Consider the following 23,467-nt stretch of genomic DNA (forward strand, 5'->3'; position numbering starts at 1 on the left):
GGAAATAGAATGGCAGTAGCTTAAAAAGTTGAATGTACACTTATAAGATCCAGCAATTCTACTGCTAATTATTGCCCCCAACCCCCGCCAAAATAAAAAGTTGTCCACACAAAGATTTATATGTAAATGTTCACAGCAGTATCAGTTCTAATAGCCCCAAACTGGAAACAACTCAAATGTCTAATTGGTCAATATGTGCCATTGACAACTGGTCAATGTTATAACAACTAGCGATGAAAAAAATAACATTAATAAACACAACAACATAAACATCAAAAATATCCTGCTGAGTAAGAGAAGCCAAACACAAAAACCATATGATTAAACTTACATGAAACTGTAGAAAAGGCAAAAGTATAGTCACAAAGAGCAAATTGGGAATTGCTGTAAAGGGGATTGATTGGCTGTAAAGGAATTCAAAGAAATTTTAAAGGTGATGGAACCATGCAACATCTGGATTGTGGTAGAGTTTACCCAACACTATATATTAATAAGATTCGTTAGACTGTAGTTTAAAATAAGTTAATTTTAGTGTGTGAAAATTATATCTCAAGAAAGCTAAAATTAAGATTGCTTTCGAATAATATACAGTGATTAAAATTTTTTAAATTATAAGTTAGATTATATTAACCTTGAAAATATTATGTTTCTTTGAAATCTTTTGTTGGTTCCCTATCACACTTGGAATAACATCTTAACTCTTTTCCATGACTTCTCACGTCCCGTGAGAGCCAACTCCTGCTATCCACTTTGCCAAATCATCACCTACACTCACTCATTGCTCATCGTACCCCATCCACACTGGTCTTTCTACTCTCTGAACATGCAGAACTCAGTCCCACCTCAGGACTTTGCACTTTCTGTTCCCTCTGCATAGATTACTTTGTCCCTAGATCTTCCCAGGTTTGTGCCTTCACATCATACAAGTGTCATCTCAGATGTCACTCCTGAGAGAAGCCTTTCTTAATGGTACCTTTCAAAATAGCTCCTGATTCACTCTGATTCACATAACCCTGGTTTATTGCCTTTTAGAAACTTATCACCACCTGGAATTAATTTGCCCATTTATTTGCTTTTTTACTGCCTTGCTTCTTTTCTCCTCTCTGAATTATAAAAGCTCTACAAGAGCAGGAAACTTACCTGGCATTAAACTACCTGTAGGATGGATGCAGAATGAATTATAGATCCCAATACAAAAATGCAACAAAATGTGTGTGGTTACTGATCATCTCAGACAATAGGACAGATGTCCCCTTGAACAATATATAATCTAGTTAATTAGCCTATTATTTTAAGTTTATAGTGTGCTAAATGTCTGCCTCACTTGGCCAGAGCCTGTTTCACAAAGCTCACCATTTCTTCCTTGATACGCTCTGTAATTTTTTCAGTTGCTTCCTCATGGGCATGGAATAAACTGATGACACTGGTATTATCAGGGTCCAAGATATTTCCATCTTCATCTCTGACAATCAGATCAAGTTCAAGGATTCTGAAAAGCAAAATAGGAGGTGAGGATAAATCAGAAGAGACTGAAGCCTTTAGGACATTGGCAAGGAGTTTCTACCAGAAAGTTGACCTGGTTTCTGGAGATCACTGACTCTCATGAAACAGCTCTATACCAAAGACCGTGCACACAGCTGAGAGTCATATTGGTACAGTACAGCACAGGCTCTTTGGGAGGGGGGACTATGTCAATGTATATTAAAATATTTTAAATGTACTTCCTGTGATATTGAACCTAGAGAAACATCACACACTTGAACAAGAATGTGTACTGAAGCATTATTTGCATCATCATAGTGTTGAAAAGAAAAAAACAAAACGTCTATCAAAAGGGGAAGGTTAACTTAATTGTTATCTGTCATGAAATCCCATAAAGCAGGGTTTTGAAAATATGACATTGTTTGGTGTGTTTAATGATATGTCTCAGAAAGAAAAAAGTATGGACACATGCATACAGTATATTTTATATATAAGAAAACAAAGACACAAACCAAGCCAGATATGTTATCTGGGTGCATGGAATGGACACGAATAACAATGAACAGAGAGAAAAGTCTGGACAAAAGGCACCAAATTACTGATACTACCAAGGATACCCGTGAGAGAGGCAAGGCTCTGGGACTAGCAGGGATGGAGGACTCAAAGGAGACATGTGCCCTATCTCATTTTGTTTAATGTAATATAATATAGATGCAGAGAAAGTATTCGTGTATATTTATTCAATAATCATTTGAACTTGGTTGGGGGAAATCTCATTTAGCTCTTCAGCCTTGACTTCCATGCCACAAGCTTTCCCATTTGGTCTGATTTGTTTCAACTGTACCTGCCACTCTGGCATCTATGATACTAGAACAGCAAAGACTCACACAGCATTTGCAATCAGCTTACACGTTAAATGTTTTATGTATATTAAGGCATTTAACCTTTATAACAGTCCTATGAGGGAGCTGTTATTAATACCCCCATTTTACAGGTGAAGAAAAACTGAGGATTTGGGAGCTAATTAATTTGCTCGAGATCACACAGCTAGTAAAAGGTACCATGACATCCTAGTCTTCACTCTTAACCTCTACAGTGTATTTTCTAGATAGGAGCAATATTGGGTTGGGACAAGGGGTAGGTTTGCAGAGGCCTTAATTTGAAGTTGCTTTTGTACTTCATGTAGAGATGGAGGCCCTCAGGTGTCCGCACAAAGGAGGTAGAGGGAAGTGGGTTGACAGAGACTGTGAGAAGGCCAACAGTGGTCCTACTCGGGCACCACTACCGAGTACCAGCTGGAGGAAGGCCAGCAAGGATAAATAAAAGAGACTAAGTTTTTGTCTCTTATTTGAGAATCAAATTGAGAGGCACATCTCTCATCTCATCCAAATGCAAACGGAAGGGAGCCAAGGTTCATCCGTTTGTCCACATTCATTAGGAAATTAACTTCCAACTAGATGTGACTCATAATGTTGCACAGCCATGCTGCCGAGCGGGCGATGCTCAGGGGGAACAAATGCATTCAACTAATGCTGAGCAGAGGCTCACGTGACCTCGGAAAAGATGGAGCAAAGCCGATACATAATTTAATGCCAAGATCTCTCTGGCTCTTTCTCTTCAAAATTTATCAACATGGGTATGGTTCTAAAATGTATGAATAAAACATACTCCCAGGTGCAGCTCTCATGGGATTTGGAGGGGTCGTTTGAGGATTCCTCCCCCACTCTTTGAGTACCAAAGAGCTTGTCCATTATTAGACCCCTTGAAACGTGGGAGTGTTAGTAGTCAAGGGGCAGGATTGTTGGGATTCCCGTAACCCAGCATCAGGAGAGGCTGTCCCCCAATAGGACAGCAGACCATTCATTTTGGAGAACTGAGAATTTTCCCATTTTCTCCTCAGGAGATAATCCCACTGCTCCCTTCTGTTCAAGAAAGTGATACAGTGAACCCAAGACAAAGGTGAAGGAAGAAGCCCCACCGATTGCATTTTTCAAAATAAAAAATTTATTTTCAAAAAAACCCCAAAAAACAGAAATGGCTCCTTCTGTGGCTCACCATCACTCTCAGGACAAATCCAAACTTCTCCATCTGGTGCTCAGGCCCGCAAAGCTCTAGGCTCTGTCTGCCTTCCTCTCCATGTTCATGTTCGCCTTGCAGCTCCTCCCATCATCTCTCTCCCTCCCTCCCTCCCTCCCTGCATTTCTTCACCTAATAATTCCTGCAAGTCTTGTGAGATTCAGAGCAGATGTCACGCTCTGCCCTGCCTCCCACCCCCAGCCTCCCCACACCCTCTGTCCATGTTTCCTCCTCTCATGAAATGCATGACTTTCTACTCAAGTGTCTGTTTGCTTCTCTCTTTCTCTCACTAACCCATGTAGTCCTGGGGAGGCAACAGAATGTAGTGATTAAGCACCTCGACTCTGAGTCCCTGAGTCAAGCTACCTGGCTCAATTTCCAGTGCACATTGAGCGAAATGATCTGATCACTCTGTGAGCCTCAGTTTTCTTCATCTGAGAAACAAGAACTGTCATGAGACATAACTGAGTTAATACCTGGAAAGTGCTTAAAATAGTACCTGGCAGATAATAGGTACTCAGTAAGTCATTATTAGTTCTTACTGGCTTCTTGTTATTAAATATAGAGGCCGTATTTTGTAAATGTCCTTGGGGCCTACCACATGCTCAACAAAAGTATGATGTCTGAATGAAGGAACAGAGTGAGGGAGGAGGACTAACAGTCTGATTCTGATCAATCCTTCAAGACTCAGTTCCTGTCATGCCTCCCTGACTCTCACAGCCTAAGGCCTAGGCTCCCGACAGAGGCCTGGTCTTCTGACTTTCAGGAAACCACCTACCCAACCCGCTCAGAGCTCTGAGGCCCCAAGGTAGCAGGCCAGTGTTAACTTAAGGTATACAAGTCTCTCTCACTTCCAGCTGAAGTCATCTAGGGAGGGAGGCAAGAAGAAAGGGGCCCCTTCGCTCAGGGCCTCTATCTCCAAGGGCGTCTCTCACTTCCCCAAAGGGAACTGACTGAAACTGAAACCCCAGGGCTGGCCTGGGCGATGCTGCTGATGCAAAGCTGATTTACAGAGGGCTCTTTTGCTCCTCTTTGTCCCGTCACCACCATGCACTGATTACCTACTATATGCAGATGCTGTTCCTGGCACATAGAGATGAGTTGACAGTCACTATCTTAGAGACGCTCCCAGCACAGCAGGGGAGACAAGCCAGTAAGGAGGTAATTACTGGTCAGGGTGCTCAGGGCCTGCAAGAGCCCCTAACCCGGGCCAGGGTAGGAGGGGGAAAATCAGGGAAGGCTTCCTATGAGTGGTGGCCATTTCTTCCATCCTTGTTCCTTTTTCTTCGGAACCTTCATGAGGAAATGACATCTGAAGGTCATAGATGCCATTATTATAAAACAGCAAAACTCTCTCAATTCCCACACTCCCAGCTACAGCTGTGCTCAGACGCCACTGCACCAATGGCAGCAGCAGCTGCATGGCTAACTTTTCCCGTCACTTTGGGATGATGTACACGATAAGCAGATCTGGACACGCTTGACAGCTGCCAGCAGAAGAACTAGCAGAAGGACTACTATGCTCCTGGGATGGGAGGCAGCTGTAAGTTAGAGCCACTGACTTTCCTCTTCCGATATTTTCCCTACTGCATATGACAAAAGCAAGGAAGCCTGGCTGCTGGGAAATTTCCTTCTTATTCTCGTTGAGCAGGCTCTTTCTAGTTCCCTCTCAAGAAAGTTCCAGCCTTCTGACCCACTTTGCAGTCTTCTGAACATGCCATGTTTTCTCACACACTCCTGCTCTCTCTTTTTCTTAGCCTACTTACTACTTCTTCTTCTTTCAAAATTCAGCTTGGAGTCACTGCCTCCAGAAAGCCTTCCTTGACTTCCTTCTCCATGTCCAAGTCAGAACATTCTTGCTCCCTAAGCCATCAAACTTACAACAATACATGTCAATAGTTTACTTGTAGCTCAACTCTAATTGGACTGTGGTCCCTTAGGGGACAGGAACTTTTATTTCTATAACCTGGACACTTAGCAAGAAATCGGGCCAATCATAAGTGCTCAACATATGTTTGTTGTTGGGATGAATGAACAAATGAGTAGAATGTTTGGGGCGAGGGGGCTTTACAGTTCTCAAATGCTATCCGAGCCACACAGAGGTGAGGCCCATGGACTCTGGAGCCAGACAGCCTGGAACCAAATTCTGATCCTGCTATTTAGTAGCTGTGTGACCCTGAACAAGTTACTTAACCTTTCTAAGAGCCTCAGTTTCTTCATCTGGAAAAAAAATGAGAACAATAAAACTGCATGCCCCTTGGAGTTGTTATAAGAATTAAATGAGACAATGCATGTAAAACATTTAGCATCAAGCCCGGTGCACAATAAGCCCAGATTAAATTATAATATTATTACCACTGCTATTATTATCAGTGGGTTGTCCGGCCTCAAAAAATTGTTTCATGTTCGTATTAACTTCACAGCATTCAAACTCCAACCAATTTCTGCTATTCTCTTTTGAGGAAGCGCTTTTGTAACTGTGCATGAGTTAGCTGATGGCATGTGGCTTGGATAATTTAGGATGGGGGAGGGACATTAAGTCTCACACTGGGATTTAAGGGAGAGTTTTGTAAATGCAGGAATAAAATGACAACTAAGCTGAAAGTGAACCAGCATGACTGTGCTCCCCAACCCCTTGGAAGTAGGTTAAATGAGTGTCCTAAATCTCTCAGCCCGGTAATAACTACTGCATAAGCAAGCCATCCCTCTGCTTGCCTGTCCGTGGGTCTTAGGGGTGTGATAACAAAGGCACACAAGTACAGCCTTGGTAACAGCCTTTTTCCAAATACAAAGTGGCAAACTCACATCTAAAAATGAAACCAGGCTTCTTGGGAGGGAGAAAGAGAAGAAGGGGGTGAGTAGGGGAAGAAAACATCTTTTCAGAGGAAAGAGAGGTTACTTGTTGCCATAGTCAATTTTGGATGTGACTTTCTGCTTCAGCTCCTTCAGCTCGTCCTTGGGCAGAGTTCCTGAGAGGAGCTGGGACCGCCACTCCATCAGGTCGTACATCATGGACTGCACCTGGAGGAAGCGCTCCTTTTTGCTGGCCTAGGAAACAGGAAACAATCTACAATCGCCTGTGCCCAAAGTGCTTGGGCATCTATTTGGCAAATTGTGCCCTAATCGGGCAAGCAAGTTCAGGGCCATGGCTGATCATCCTTCCTGGCCCCTATCCTGCAACAAAACGATGGGTGCTGGTCTTCGTCATTGACATGTTTCCTACCCTACGCACTCTGGGCCACAGAATTTTCTCAGAAGCAAAAATTACGATCTCAATCACTTCCTTGTTAAAGAAAGGGTGATTTCTGACTCTTATCCAAAAAGACACAGAAGCAGGAATACCATGAACATCTGCTGTGAAGGGGAGCAGATTTTTGCCACCCCGAAATATGTCTCTTTGGTATGAGGATTATTTTGAGCTAAAGGCAATCAAAAGCCAACAGATTCAGGAAAAACTATTTACCTCCCCCTCAACTGCCTAAATTTACATTGAAAAAAGGCCTGTACCAGGAAGAGAGCTATTATCAGAGATACCTTTTTAGGTAAGAAGCTTATCTGCATAACAGGCAACCTCTGTTTTCCAAACATCTCCTCTGCCACCAAGGGAATGGCCTTCCTCCCTGTTATATTCCTAGACCCCTACTCCTTACCTCTGCTCCGGGTGTTATATAAGCCTCAATTACCTGGCTGCCTTTTAAGTCTCATGTCTTTGGGGCTCCCATAGGTGTGAAATTAAATTTGTTTTCTCCTATTAAACTGTCTTACCTCAACTTAATTATGAGACCAGCCTAAGAACCTAGAAGGGAAGAGGTGAAATTTTTTCCACCCCTACAGCTATAATGCAGGTCCTAGAGCTCAAGTCCTTTAAGGCGGGGAACCAGGACCATTTCTCTGGTGATAAAGGCCCATTTCTAGGACAGTGTTTCCCCAAGTGTGACATATATACAACCTGTGGGGCACAAAATGGCTTTTGGTGGTACAAAGGCACAACATCAAATAGCATGAGCCTTTATGGCGATTCTTTTCCACTCTCCTTCAATTCTTCTAAGGGAAAGAGAAAATAATAGTTTCATGGTAATATGACTTTAACCCCTCTCTTACATTTATTAATTTATTTTTTAACAAATATGAGGGCTTGTGACAGGCACTAGAGTAAGCATTTAATAACACCGTCTTGTTTTCAATGTATTTATGTGAATAATGTTCTAATTTTCTATTTGTGTCAAGTACTTTTGGCTTTTCATTTGGGAAAGCATGTATGGTATAATAAAACACATTTTTGGTCTTGGTCCCTGGTTCTTGGCACAGAGTTCCTAAGACCTTTGGAATTTCCTGAGTGATAGGAGTGGCTTTTCTTATTCCTAAGGAATCCTTGGACCTTACCTGAGTTTACGCTAATGACATGACTCTTGGGAGTTCCCCTAGATAACCTCAGGACTGAGGCTGATGCCAGAGAAACCAACCACGGGATTGGAGAGTGGGAATTATCAGCCCCACTCCCCTCACCTCTTCCACTCCCAACTTCCAAGAAAGAGAGGAGGGCTAGAGATTGAGCTCAATGACCAATGGCCAATGATTTAATCAATCATGACTATGTAATGAAACTATGTGGAAAACTCTGGACAACGAGATTCAAGGAGCTTCTCAGAAGGTGAACATATCAGTGTGCTGGGTGGCACACCCGGAGAAGAAATAGAATCACTGTGCCCAGCCCCACCCCAGTACCTCGCCCTGGTATATCTCTTCCCTTTGGCTGTTCCTGCCTTGCATCCTTTCTAATAAAGAGTAATCATAAACACTGCTCTTTGTAGAGCTCTGTGCGTTGTTCTAGGGAATTGCGGTAAAGGCCATGACGGATTTGCTGTTCAAAGACTGCTTAAGGGAAAAATGTCAAGGTTCCGCAGGGCATGTGAATTCGATGTTTTAAAAGGGGGTAGTAGAGACAAATAATTAACCATTTAGCCTCAAGTCTGTTTGCTCCCTAAACTTTCCTAACAACTTTTGGGTGTGTCAATTACCATATATTATGAAATACCCACATGGGATTTGACATTTATAACTGTAAAATGTAAGTCTACAAATAGTGTGTGTACACCAGCAGGTGTGCACAGTGCTGTAACAAATGTGCAGTAAGCTTTGGTTGACATTTTCACTCTCAGCTTAATGGTTTTCTTAGCTAATTGCTTTCATTAGGAACTTGAGAAGCATCAAAGGAGGATTTAAAATTGGGTTTGCTTCAATACAGGGAAAACACATGCAAAATTCATTCTTTGTTTTTCCAGGGTCAAAGCTTCCTCATAGATCTGAGAACAACAGCCATTAGTTAATTAACATATGAAAACAGTATTTCTCAAGGTGTTATAAGCAGACCAGGAAATCAAAATCCCCTGGGTTTATTAAAACGCAGAGCCCCATTGAAGGAAGCTTTATTTTTTTAACAGCTCTCAAGGTGATTCTTAAAAGTACTCCAGTTTGACAACTTTTGCAACTAGTTTAAAAACAGAAGGCTCACACCAGCTCTAGAAGGATCACTCACTTCTTACTTACTAGCTTGTGTGGCTTTGAGAAAGTCACCTAACCTCTCTGGGCCTTAATGTCCTCAATACAGTTTGCTGTACTATGTCACTGAAGTCATCTTGGCTTGCCCTGCTCAAGGCTAAATTCCAAATTTAAACCAAACCAAAGATTATAAGAAGCTTCCATCCCAGGGAGCAGGGTTTAGAGTCTCACCACATAGAGCTGTTTCCAGATGCTGCCCCATTCCCAAAGTGTCGTTGTCACTTCTTGTGCCAGAGGAATTTCTGCAGGAATGATGTTCTCAATATTTCTATTTAAGGTGAAAGAGAAAATGGTGTGAAATTAAGACCCAGGTGCTAACAGGACAAAATGCTGGCAAATTTCCATTAAGCTGCAGCTGTTGAGAGGGGCCTTGCTGTCAGGAGACTAAACTGCCTCCAATAGCCACACCAATTACATTATGCAAATGCAAGGAACTTCCTTTTTAATGTCCTCCTTCACTGGGGTGGACATTTCAAGCTCATTATTCAGAATTAATCTAATTAGTACAGTTCAAAGGTAGTTTCCAGTGAAAAGTTTGATTCTCCTAACTTACTAATACCCCTCCACTCCCCGTAGAATCAGAACTAAACACAAATCAGTATGGATTAGATCTCCTATCCAGTGAGGGAAAGGAGACACACATGGGCACGAAGGTGGATCAGCTAAGCATCCTCCACATCTGCCAAGTCATGTTTTCAGAGTAGACAGGACAGAGACATCTCTAAGCCATTGGAGGGTCAAGTCTGGTTAAGAGTGGCAAATACCTTCTTTTCTCAATTGTCACTTCCTTGATGTGGATGAAGGATTTAGGAAAAATACCCTGAAAGAAATAAGATAATATAAGATAACATAGCATAACATATGTAACATTACATAAAATACAATAGAATGACATGTTTCTACAGAGAGAACTCACCCCAGGTCTTCCCAAAGCCACTTACTGGTAAGACTCTTAAATGTTAAGGGAATAATTCCAGAGACAGTGGAGTTGGGGGAGGGAGGGGCATCTAAATTCACCCTTTTAGGTCTATTATTTTCACCTCCAGTTCTCCATCAGTTGTTCTAGATCCCACAAAGCCCTAGATTCCAAAGGATGTTCCAACCCCACTGTGGACACTCATCTTATCAGATGAGCAAGACAGGAGTACTCGAAAGACTCACTCTAAGTGAGAAAATGCCCTCTGCCTCCCCTTCTTCTGCCCAATTCCGGGTAAGCAGTCACCCTTCACAGTCGTGAACAGCTGGGAAGGTCCGGTCCTGAAGCTGTCTGTAGGCTAGTTTGATTTGAGACCTTTTTCTCCCTAGATTTGTTTTATTGTTCTGTAGAGAGCTAAGTAGAATCATGCCTTCCAACACATCCAATCAGGGAGGAAAAAGCATCTATTATTTCCTTTCTCCATAAGCTTGGCTCAGTTAACAAGAAAAGTTTATGGATTACTTGGAAATTCTTTCATAAATTCGACCAATCTGCACACTGGGAACATCCAGCCACTGAGCTAGACACCATGAGAAATGAGGAGGCGAGCAAAGCAGGTGCCTGCTCTCACGGAGACCACAGTGTCATTTGGGGTTGGAACAAGTGACCTCCCCGAGGGCAGAGACTGGCCCTGTCCTTTCTCTGTCATGTTGGATAGTAAGTGAGGAAATGATGAATGCCCCAAACAACTCTAAAGGAAAGCAAGAGAAGATAAATTCTGAATTGAAAATGCACAATTCCACGGGGACTCGAGGAAGGGAGAAATCAGATATGACTGGCAGTCAGGAAAAGTTTCGGGGAGAAGAGAGCTCAGCAGGTTGGCCTTAAGGAATAAGTGAAAGGGGAAGGGAGTGGAGGCCCAGAGAGAGCGAAGGTGTAGAGGGCGGGCGGCAGAGGACACAAGGAAGAAGTAGAACCAGTCTGCTGAGGAGCAACAGTGGAAGATAATTGCCCAGAGAGGTGGCAGGGCCCTGAAAAGATACCTAGTATTGCCCCAGATAAAAAAATAAGCCTTACCTGTAACATTTTGTGCTTTATCAGGTATCCCCTATACCAGTCTGCAAAGACAAAACAAAGGAACGGGTCTCTCATCTATTCTTACAAATCTGTTGCTGATTTTTTTTGTTGTTGTTGTTGTTGTTTCATTTGTTTGTTTGTTTTTAACTAGCAAAGAGACTTCTGCAAACTGCTTTAGACCTTAGGTATAGATCGAAGTCTGGAAGCCCGTGGCTTCAACAATCTGTTGAATTGGTTGCCAATATCTCCAAAAAGCATCTAGAAATACAGGAATTTCACATAAAAATGAAAATCTTCTCTTTTTGATAAGAGGTCCAGTGGTGGTGGCCAGTGCTCCCCCATGGCCACAGTTGGTTGGTGGCGAGGAGCAGCTGGTCCCAGCAGACAGAGCAGGTGCCTCCAACTCACCAGCCTCTACCCAGCTCTTCTCCTGTTTCCATCACCTGCCTGGGTCCTGTCTTCCTGTGCCTGTTTTCAACCTCTGTCTTAAGGACATACAAGGGCTGAGGGAGTTTGGCAAACATCCTAAAATAATATTCCAGTTCTAACAGCAACAAATGATGTCTAAAATGTGATTTGCAAAAGTTAGTCATTACAAAACAGACAAGTTCAAGGATAGGTAAAAGGACAGGAATCTTAAAAGATTCTTTTTTGCAGAAATATTAAAAATGATTCAATTAACAGAAATCTAAATTATGCACAGTCCTTGGACAAAATGAGCCTCAGTGTAGCAAGTATTGATGACTATAATGAGCCTACTGGCCTTTGAAATGATTCAAGCACAGCCTAGTAGTGGCATTTGTCATCTCTGTAAATAAAAAGTGTCTGTTGGTAGCCTCATTAGCAAACCCTCATTACAGAGCTGACAGATTGTAGACAAAATATGTTCTCAACAGACATACGTGGAAGCCCCAAAACAAACAACTTAAAATGCAAAGTCATCCCTCACAGTCATGAGATAGCTTGAGGGTCAGGTCCTAAAGAAAGTTCTAAAGCAACAGGGCCCCAGAGTGGCTCTTATTTTGAACAGAAAGAGAGAAGGAGAAAAGAATGAGGGAAAATTGAAAAGAAAGGAATAGAGGTTGGAGAGAAAGATTCTCAAGCAGTCTTCGTATATGAAGACTTTTAATCTTCACAACAATCGCATGAGATAGGAACTGTAATCACTCCATTTTATGGAAGAGTGGCCTACCTGAGGCACAGAGAAATTAAGTAACTTAACTAGGTTCACACGGCTAGTGACAGTGTCAGGATTTGAATGTGAGCAGCCATCATACTGTGCTTTCTGTTTCATGGAGGAAGGAGCATGATGGTTGTCTAATATTTTCATCTTTCCAACATCTGAATGCCCAAAACTACATCCCCACTAAGCTACTTTCAAGCTGAATACTTCCAGTGACAGAAAACTTAATACTTCATAAAGCATGACATTCTATTTTCACACTCTTCTAATAATTTGTTCATAATTATCAGTAGTAATTAACCATTAAAAATAGTGCTTATCCTTTCTGAGCGTTTGCTGTGTGCCAGAAGCTCCGGTAAAGTTTTTGTTTTGTTTTTTCAAATTATAAATTAATCTTCACAACAATCCTATCAAGTAGGTACTATTACTGCCTCAATTCTGCAAATGAAAATATAGAGTCACAGAGAGATTAAGCGACTTTCTCATGGTCACACAGCTAGTAGGTGATACAACTAAGATTAAACCCAAGCATGTGACTCCAGAGATGACACCCAATAGCACTGCATTATAACAAGCTCCTTTATTTGCCGTTATTCCCCATCCCATCAACCAGATATATGAACATCTTTGTAATATTAGCTATCATTTATTAATCGCTTAATGCATACAAAGCTGTATGCTAAGTATTTTACATGTATTTCCTCATTTAGTCCTCATAGCAATACCGTGAGGTATTATCATTCCCACTCTATAGGTGAGAAATTAAGATTCAAGTCAATTGATGTACTGTGCCAAATCACATAGCCAGAGTTCAAGGGCACATCTGTGTGGCTTCAAAGCCAGCCCTCAAAACTGTTCCACCACATTGTCTCCTTTGAGATGAACGCAAATACAGATAACATTCTCTTAGGGCTCAAATACAGGGTCTCTTGGTTGAAATGAGCTGAATCCACCTGATGGCCAAGGCCACCAAAATCCACCATAAAGTAGGAATACAAAGAACCAACAGTCCCTACCCAAAGCTCATGCCCACATCTGCATCTTTGTCATAGGAGCTCCATCAGGGTCCCTTGACATCCTGATTAGTCCAGCGACTTTGCCTGCTCTGACACTTGAGACTCAGTTACCTGTGCATAGCTTGTAGGTTTCCTGATTCTTAGAACTTCGTCTCACTCATGAGCAAGGAATCTGCTGACTCTTATGCCCAGCCTACACATACTGGCTCCCAGATTTGAGTTCAACCAATACTGATTGTGCACCTACTATGTACATGGCACTGGGCTAGGTGTTTTCAGAAATAAATCCCAGTGATCCTTAAAGTGAAAGGCTTCCAATCATCCCCCTTTGCTCGATGATGATAATGCATCGACTGCTTTGGGGCTGTCCTCAGGACTTTTGCAGACATCCTCATCCCTACTGGGTCACTGAACTCTGTGACCTCCTGAGGTCAGTTGCCTAATCTGGTCAGCTGTTGGCTATCCAGCTGTACTCTAACACTTGATCAGGCAGATAACAATAGTCAGCACATATAGCAAAATCCATGTAACACAGTGTAACGCAGCACTTACCCCAACCCAGGACTCGCCCCGGGGCTCAACACCCTTTCAAGTTCAATAATAGCAAGGGCTTTCTGTGCTAATTCTATCCATGACATAAGCATTTAAAAAAAAAAAAAAAATAGAAAACTCACAAAGTTCATCCTGGGGGAAGATGAAAAAAGGAAAAATTTTTTACCATTCTTCTGGACAATTATGAAGTGCCAAAATACTCAAATTGTCCTCCCTTCCCACATCTCAAATACCAAAATGAAATGCACTTAAATTCTCTCAACACCTGGGCGTTGCCTGTGGTCGGGAGAGGGAGTGGAGATTAAAAATATCTCAGAACTGCAAAAAGAATTCACAACCTAGAATCCTCTCTCTGTCACCTCTCAGCAGCATGATCTTTGTCACTTAAGCCTCAGTATTTTCATCTGTAAAATGAGGGAAAAAACACCTACCCCACAGGGTTGTTACAAAAACTATTTTTCAAACAGGATTATGAAGGTAAACTTATCTGGTAAAGGTACAAAACCCTGGAGGGGACGAAAACATTGCAATTTCAGGATGTGTTACCTACAGCATGGACAAAAAGACAAGAATAGATTAAGGGAGGGTAAAACAGGGAGTTTCAACTACATCTAATTTTTGTTTCTTAAAAAAATGTCTGACATAAAATATCTTAACATAAAATGTTAAGATTTGTTTATCTGAAAAGTGAGTGCCTGGGTGTATTTTACTGTCCTATATGGTTAAAATATCTAATAATATTAGGATAAAACAGAAGCTAATACCTACCAGTTGTTAAGAGTATGAGTTCTGGAATCAAAGCCTGAATTTGAATAAAAATCTACACCTTATTGTCTGTGCGATCTTAGACAAGTTACTACATTTCTCTGAGCCTCAGTTTCCTTATCTATGAAATGGGAATAATAATATTGCCTGTCTCATGAAGTTTCAATTAGATAAGGAATTCAGAGTTTGCCCAGTGCCTGGCATATAAATGTTCAAAAGTTAGTAAATGTTATTCTCTCTTTTAAAAATCTATATATCATCATCATCACAATCATCGACCAAAGAAAGTTGGCAGTATTTTCTATTTTATTCAAGAATCTACAGATTTTTAATTTTATTTATTTATTTATTTTTTAGTGAAGTCATTTCAGCATATATCCATAACAACAAAGTAAATGAGACATGCTTCGAATTCAACATAATGGAAGTGTAACTGATGTTTTAGCCTCACTCTCATTCAGAAGAAAACTTCACTTACAAACTCTCCATAAGGGAACAGCTTTACTTAAGAAAATGGAAGCTCTTTCACACAAACCTAAGTTCTAGGGTGTCTAAGGCTTAGCAACTGCTGTCCTCCTGAACTGTTTGATTTCTTATCACAATAAAATAGCATATTCATAATATAAAGCTAATCAAAATGTTTGAGCTCTAGTGAAAGTAAATTCATTCACGTTTAAGATTCCAGATTGGGTTTCTGTTTTCTGCATTCACCTGACTGAGTTAATTTAGTACATGTGCAAGGCAGGGTTAGTCTCACACACTCCAAGCAAGGGGAGGGCCACCTCAGGGTTCCCTGGGCCATACTGTAAAGGTACCTACCTTCCAGTTTTAATGTAGCTCTGTACAACGTGGGGGAGGTAAGGAATTAACCAACAAAGAGCACCTAGGAGCCAGCCATGGTGTAGACAGCTTCTCTACTTTCTCTCACTTTATCCTCATAAGAAGCCCAGGAGCAAGGTGATAACCCATTTCACAGGTGAGAATATTGAAGCCTACCTACCCAAGATCACCCAGAGAGCGAGTAGTAAAACAAAGAATAACTTCCCGATTCAGAAGCCCATGTTTTCTCCCCTTTTTTTCTGGAGGGAGGGGAGATTTAAAAACTATTGAATACAAAGAATAAAATTAAAATAACAATTACTCACATTCTTACCAACTAGAATTAATCATTGCTAATAAATGGAAATATGTGCTTCAAATCATTAAGACTATATTCTTTTTGTCTAAAATTGACATGTGCTGTTATGAAGAATTTAAACAAAGCAGACAAGTACAAATATAAAAGCTAAAAGAATCATCCTGAATCTCATTATCTAGAAAAAGAAAAACACGGTTAACAACATTCTGGCCAACTTTCATTTATACTTATACACACGAAATGACAGGATAAATAGATAAAATACAATTTTAAATATGCTCTCATAAAAATCAGCATACAGTAAAGACACTACGTAAATACAAATCCCAAACTTAATCCTACTTGTATTTAACAGAAAATTAAGAGAAATTGAAGGAAATGTTGAAACTTCAATTAAATGTTTCTTCTTCACAAAAAAGGTTTCCTAAAAACTCCTCTAAAATAAAAATAGTTATGAAAAGCATTAAAAGTTTTTAAAATTACATGTTTCCTAACAATAATATTCTTTTTGGTAGCCATATATGTTATGACTTTTAATACTAACTTTTATAAATTGATTCATTTGGACCCGGTGCTCACCACTATGTCCTTTTATCACTGCTTTTCAATTCCCATATTTAAAATGTTTGATTCACCTCTCAGGTGGCTAGATTTCATTTTCCAAGTAGTGTGGACAAAAAAAGGAATTCTATGGAAAGTAGCCTCACAGAGTGATCTGATCATAAATAGCTAATTGCCCCCAGGCATATGACTTTTTAGTCAAAGGTTTATCTTTGCCTTAAGCAGGAAAACACATCTTTGAAATAAGCTGTAACCACCTCAAGAAAGCACAAAATTTTGTTAACTATCCTGTAATCCAACCCCCCACCTTGCTTTTCCCACCTCCATATAATCTACCTTAGTTCCCTTTTAATTTCAAATGTATAAAAGAAGCTGTAAAATTGTTAGACCTAGAACATTTGAGATCTTGCTCCCTGGCATATGTTGTCATTTTGGCTCAAATAAACTTTTATCAAAATTCTCTACAGATTTGGATGTTTCTTACACAGACAGCAGATTTCTACAAGAGAGTTTCATGGGCACACCCAAGTTCATTCTACTATACTATTTTGACTAATTTTTGACTAACATTGTGGTTTTCACTTTTTTTAATTTGCAGAGGAACTACTTTTTGAAAATTTATTTATTTTAATTAGTTTCAAATATACATTACATTGATTAGACATTTATATAGTTTATAAAATGATTCCCTAATTGTTCCTTCTCTCCTCTGGTTTTCCACCCAGCCAGTGTATTAATGTTAGCCGCATTCCTTCTGCCATGCTCCCCATCCTCGTCCGTGACCATCCATCAGCTACTAATTTATACTTCTTTAACCCCTCACACCATTCTCCCAGCTCCCCAAACCCCCATCCCTTGCAGAGGAACCATTTTTAACCAGAATCATAGGCAGAATGCAAAGCAGACAACAGGCCTGATCTCAGACTCCTTAGCTGTCCAAGGCCCTCAGGGAAACCTTAGGATTCTATAAATTCCTGTTTGAAAACTGTATGGGTATGTATACAAGTATGAGTCCTAATAATTTGCATACCAATTCCTCAGATATCATTCTAATAGAATTCTGAACATTGCATTTTCAAATTATTCATGTATTGGCAATAATTTACTGAATAAATATGTCCAGCTCTTTCTAGAAAGGTATTATGGCTGCTTATTATAAAGATACATTAAAATAAGACTAATAAAATAGAATTAAAAATGGAAAACCAGTACCAAAGAGGTTAGAAGCAAGGACATTAATTCTAAAGGCAAATAAAGGTGGCTGGTATCAGCCGCTGCGGCCTTTGTGAAGGTGGGGCCCCAGGCCAGGTTGAAGGAATGGAAGGCTCTGACCACATGCCCCCTGGGTAGTCGGTTTACTGCCCTAAGCTCATTTTCCAGGGGAACTGCATGAAAAGGAGAGGAAAATACTTGTCTGAATTTCAAAATGTAAGACACAGAACCTAATTGCTGAGGCTTTTTCACTGCCCTGGTGGGCACGGGGTGGAGGAAAGAGTGTGGGATTGTGGCCTGGGGTGGAGGAAAGAGTGTGGGATTGTGGCATGGGGTGGAGAGAATGGCCACCGGCTCACTTTGTGACCTTAGGTGAGTCATTTCTCTCCCTGAGCCTTGGTTACCCACGGGCAAACGTGAAGTCCCCTGCCAGTTTATCAGGAGTAGCACATAATAGCACATAAGAGACACTGAGAGTTGTCTTGCTGTTTTTATTTTCATTCTTTGTCCTTGGTAGATACCCAGAGTTTGCTTATCTGTTACTGGGCAGAACTAGATTTGTAAAAGATAAGGTTGCACTGTGGAAAGGGGGCACGGCATTTGGAATCACAGTTCTGAGTCTTCAGGAAAGCTTTCCCCCTCATCTCTCCCTCTCCCGGTTTTACTCTGTGTATAAAAGGTTTTAACAGGCCAGACTAGGATCTTTAAAGGCCTGAACACAGAAAAATACATGGTACCCCCTCATATATCACCCAAAATAACAAAAATATTAAAGCATAAAATGAATGTAAGGAAAGTGAACAAAGTTCTCATTTCCTCCATGATGACTCCTTTAAAGGTGTTTTGAAATATCAAAAGTTAAATTCTTTCCCCCCATAAAAAAAAAAAAAAAAAGCTTTTTGTTTGTTTGCTTTTCGTGTGTCTGTGTGTACATGCGCCTGTGCATGTGGGTGTACGTGGACCCTGCAACAATTTGCAAAGCTGCCTGGGAAGCTGCATATAGCTAATCCAGCCTGGGGATATCATCTGCCCCCTTGGTTTGCTGTGAGGAGTAACTACACTAACATGTCATAAAGAATTTAGCACAGTGTCCCCTCTACCCCATGTGTAAGAACGCAAGATTGGCTAGCTCTGTAGGCAACCTTTTTTTCTCTGACTCCATTTCTTCTTGAGGGGCCTCCTTAACAGCAGTGTCCCTGCCTCCTGCCAAGCCTGCACCCCCATCTGAGGGCAGGAGGAGGGCGTCTCCTGGGAGATTGGCTGGGGGGCAGAGACCGGGCCTGGGTGCTCAGCCCACTCCACTTTTCTTTCTCCCTGCTCTGCCTGCCACAGGGAGGACACATTTTATGTCCTCCATGCAGTAGGATTACAGGCAGCCCAGGAAGGGACAGAACTGTGGCGGTTCAGCCGGGTGAGGCTGCCTGCCTGTGGCCAACACATTAGCAAGCTCATTTGGCTCTTACACCCAAGCCATGCTCCCAATATCAATTTAATCAGTGACATAGGTGATATATTGATTTCTAATGGCATGACTCATGAGTCCAAGACCATTAGCCTTTGTGCAAATTCGAAAAAGCACTCCCTACCCCTACCACCGCCGCCACCATGAATGAACACAGCCCAATAGACATTTGGCTTTGTAAGAGGATGGCACCTCTGTGGGAAGAAAGGGATGCCACTTTGGCCAAGACAGGGCTCCCAGCTTGATGAAGGGAGTGAGCACTGCTCCCTGGACCGAACTACATGATTCTGCATAGTAGTCCCCCTGGAATCAAGGGTATAATTTACTGGGCTCTTCAAAACCCTAATAATGTTGATTTTCCACTATGATGGTATTGATACTAACAAAGTATATCTAGAAGGTATCACAGGCCCAAACAACACTATCAAACCACCCAGTCAGGCCTTTGCTACTAAGCATAAATTCCTAAAATTGAACAAAGTATTGTTTTTGGTAAATTGCAATTACTAATATTAGCAAAATATATTTAAATAGACCACACACAATTGCAGATTTAAAGAGAGGGCTGAAGGTGCTGGGTAGATACTGGGGGCATCCCAACACCATCAGGCAAGGGTCCTGGCCCCCGAGTGACTCACCTCCGCAGGTCTCCTGTATTCGTACCAGGTCACCAATCTGCAGGGAGAGCTGGGGTGCTCCGCTCCCTTGGAAATTGTATATGGCTGTGGAATGGAAGAGAGAGGCAGCCTTGTGAGACTTCTGGACACTGAGAATCTCTGCTCCAACATGCTATCCCTGACTTGAGTTCATCTGCCACCCATGCAGTCCACATGAGCTAAACAAAACCAACCTACTGTCCACCACAAGAGTCAACTCAGGCCCAGCCTGGCTCCTAAAGGTCTTCGCTTATTAACCAAACCTGACATCTCCCTAGCACAGGTCCTGCACTCCAGTCTGAGTGACAAGGAGGGTATTTATATCATCTACGATGGGTTGACCTCTTATCATACACCAGGAATGTGTTCAGCACATCTTCTCATTCCATTCTCATGGCAACCTCATGAGGTATAAACTGTGATCTCATTTTACAGATGAGGAAATGGAGGTACTGAGAAGTTAAACAATTTGGCCAAAGTCATCAGGCTAGGAAGTGACAGGAAAATCAGTATCTAACTTCCATATTCTCAACCACTGTGATGGGCTAGTTGTTGCTTCCCAATTACTCCAAACTGGTGACAACATTACTTCAAACTGGTGAAGTGAAAGGAAAATCAGTGTCTAACTTCCATAGTCTCAACCACTGTGATGGGCTACTTGCTGCTCCCCAATTACTCCAAACTGGTGACAACAGCCTAAAATGTCAGTCTATCCACCACTCAAAGGTCACAAAATCTTCATTGTTCAAAGAAGCCCTCTCTTTCTTCTACCCAATCTTTGTTCTTCTAGCTAAAGATGCCTGTTCCTTGGCCTTCACCAAAACAAATCCTTCAGGACAGAGTCCTGCTTCCTCAATGAGGCCCTCCTTGGCTTGTCCAGGCAATACTGACTCCCCTACCCCCTTTCCTAATGGTTGGTAGGATTCATATGAGTACTTAACATTCAAGGGTATGCTCTGCCCTCCTATGTACACTGTCAGTTCCTGGGGAGCAGAAGCTATGAACAGAGTGTCCTCTGTTCTGTCTGAAACTTGGCTAATCTCTTGGAACATGAAATGACAACATATCACTGTAGTGCTCAGGAACTACTGAGCATCCCTTGCTAAGTGAGGACCATGCCACATTGTTAACCTAGATTAGGGAAGCAACCTGTTTTTCAAGGGCTAAAATAGAACCACCAGCTTGGGAGGTCTTCGAGAACAAAAGAGGATATAATGTGTGTAGCCTGATATGAGGAAAGACCCCATCATTACCATCAGGAGAATGGACAGTATGATTCTACGAGGTTGACATTCATTTATGCAGCAGATATTTAGTAAACAATCATGATGTGTCAGGAACATGCTAGGCACTGATCTTGCTCTTGTGGTGAACACACAAATAAATACAAGGTTACAAAATGTGGTACATGTCAGGGAGGAAAACAAATAGAGCCAGGTAGAGGGTAACTGAAGGAGCTGACTTTCACTGGGGTAGTTAGGAAAGGCTTCCCTGATCTGACGTATGGAAGATTTGAACAAGTCAGCTATGGGGACAGCAAGAGGAAAGGCATTTCGGGAAGAGGGAACAGCATGTGCAAAGGCCCTGAGGAAGGAAGTAGTCAGAGAACATAAAGGAAATTGCTGTGGATGGAGTATAAGAGGGAGGGTGTGATGCATATGAGGCTGGAGAAGCAGAGACCAGCTCACACAAGGCCTCATGAAGAGTTTGGGCTTTATTCCAAGCAAATGGGAAGCTGGAGGGATTTTATTTAGTTAGTTGGTAATAGCATTATTGAGATATAATTTGCCCATGTAAAGTGTATAATTTAATTATTTATTCACAGACTTGTGCAATCATCACCATAATTAATTTTAGAATATTCTCATTAAGTCGAAAAGTCCCCCTAACCCCAAGTGGCCATTAATCTACTTTCTGTCTCTATAGATTTGCCTGGACATTTTCTATAAATAGAATCGTACAATATGTGGTCTTTTGTGACTGGCTTCTTTCACTTAGCACAATATTTTCATGATTCATCCATGTTGTAAAAACTGTCAATACTTCCTTTTTGTGGCTTAATAATATTTCATTGTCTGGAGAGACAACCTTAACACCCCTCAGCCTTCCATTTACTGGTATATGTACGTTTATACATATACATACTATACATATTTATGTTCATAAATATATGTATGTTCATAAATGTATGTTCATACATACACCAGTAAATGGAAGGCTGAAGGGTGTTAAGCAGGAGAAGGATGTAAGCCCATTATGCTGACTACTGCTCTGCCAGCTGTGTGGAGAGCAGATGGAGAGAGGCAGTGTACATGTAGAAAGGCCCATAAAAAGGCTATTGCTTTGTTTTTCTAATCCCATTGGCGTCTAAACCAAGCAGAGATTCACTGCTGATGAACCATGTGACCAACAAGGCAGTTGGCAGATTGAACTAAATGAGAGAAATCCTGAGTGTTCCTGATAGTCCTGAGAATTCCTGACTCAACTCAGTTCCCCTGCCTTTAGATCTCTGTTTCTTCACCTGTTAATAAAACAAAGTAATTCAAAAACTACTTCTTAGGGTGACATCAGCAAAAATGGAGTAAGGAACTCCAAGTGCCTCTCCCTCCAAGGAAGCAATGAAAAATCTAGAAAAAACTACCAGAATCGATTTTATCAGAACTCTAAAAAATAGACAAAAGTATACAGTAACCAAGCAAATGTTTAATCAAGAAAAGGACAACTGAAATCTGTTAAAGTTTCATGGTATTTTAACTTATCCTTGTCCATCCTATACTTCCCATCTTGGTGGCAGTCTTGAAAATGGCATCCCTGGTATGTGCTTCTGAGATCAGAGTGAGCAGAGTGGACCTTGTCCCAAGAAATTGTATATGTCTGTTTTGACCTGTCCATGGGCTCCCTGAAGGACAAAAGCCATGAACTTGCCTTTATTTCCCTGACGTGGGACTCTCTCAGGGTAGAAAAGCACCTCTGCAAAGGGCATTGGTCAAAAACATTTAAAGGCAAAATAACAACCTGTTTTCACATGGGGCAAAGAACAGAAATTGGGGCAAACAATAATCCCACTGATAACCTCGGGAGAAAAAGTTTAGGAGTAAAATGCTTTGGCAAATAAGAGCTTTGATTAATACCCACATATACCAGAAAATCTAGAAGGCCATGCACAGGGCCGGATACATGGAGAGAAAGAATATAAGAAAGCTCTAAGTTCTCAACTCTGGTTGACCTTCAAGTTCCATATAGGCGGGAGATGCAAGCTAAGGCAGAGTTGTAAATGACCTGGATAAGCCTTGAAGGCATGCCCCAACACACATGTACAAAGTCCAGCTGCTAAAATCAGATTTATTTTCTTTCAACTCCATAGGCATTTAGAGACTAGAGTGACCGCATGCAATAAATAATATAGTCTTCACAAAAATACTTTAGAAAAGTCAGAAAATAAACTACCACGACTTATATCAAGCACTGACAAGTCCTAGCAAGAAGGGAGAATCTGATGCCCCAGTTAGTATATTATAATTAAAGAGATCCAGTTTTCAACACAAATTATGAGGCATATAAAGAAACAAGAAAGTACGACCCATTCACAGGAAAAAACATTAATAGAAATTATCCCTTAAGGATAGACATTAAATTTACAAGACTAAGACTTTATATCAATTGTTTTAAATATGCTCAAATAGCTAAAGAAAATTAGGACAAAGAAATAAAGAAAATCAGAATAGTGTCTCAGACAATAGAGAATATCATTAAAGAGATAGAAATTATAAAAAGAAATCTAATAGAAGTTTTAGAGCCAAAAAGTACAGTAA

At 41.2% G+C, this 23,467-nt stretch overlaps 1 protein-coding gene across 1 annotated transcript in view; it reads right to left on the reverse strand.

Annotated features, from left to right (window-relative positions):
- Positions 1-19,925, reverse strand: part of DOCK2 (dedicator of cytokinesis 2) — a 370,198-nt gene extending 350,273 nt beyond the window's left edge. The window contains exons 1-7 of the mRNA XM_023528646.1: positions 19,919-19,925; positions 19,638-19,721; positions 11,111-11,151; positions 9,882-9,937; positions 9,289-9,385; positions 6,458-6,606; positions 1,354-1,489 (exon numbers count right to left, since the gene is read on the reverse strand). Of these exons, the coding sequence (XP_023384414.1) occupies positions 1,354-1,489; positions 6,458-6,606; positions 9,289-9,385; positions 9,882-9,937; positions 11,111-11,151; positions 19,638-19,721; positions 19,919-19,925 (570 nt within the window). The remainder of the gene's footprint in view (positions 1-1,353; positions 1,490-6,457; positions 6,607-9,288; positions 9,386-9,881; positions 9,938-11,110; positions 11,152-19,637; positions 19,722-19,918) is intronic.
- Positions 19,926-23,467: the final 3,542 nt, after the last annotated feature.

This window comes from Pteropus vampyrus, unplaced genomic scaffold, assembly GCF_000151845.1.
Source record: "Pteropus vampyrus isolate Shadow unplaced genomic scaffold, Pvam_2.0 Scaffold30, whole genome shotgun sequence".
In the NCBI taxonomy this organism is placed as follows: domain Eukaryota; kingdom Metazoa; phylum Chordata; class Mammalia; order Chiroptera; family Pteropodidae; genus Pteropus; species Pteropus vampyrus.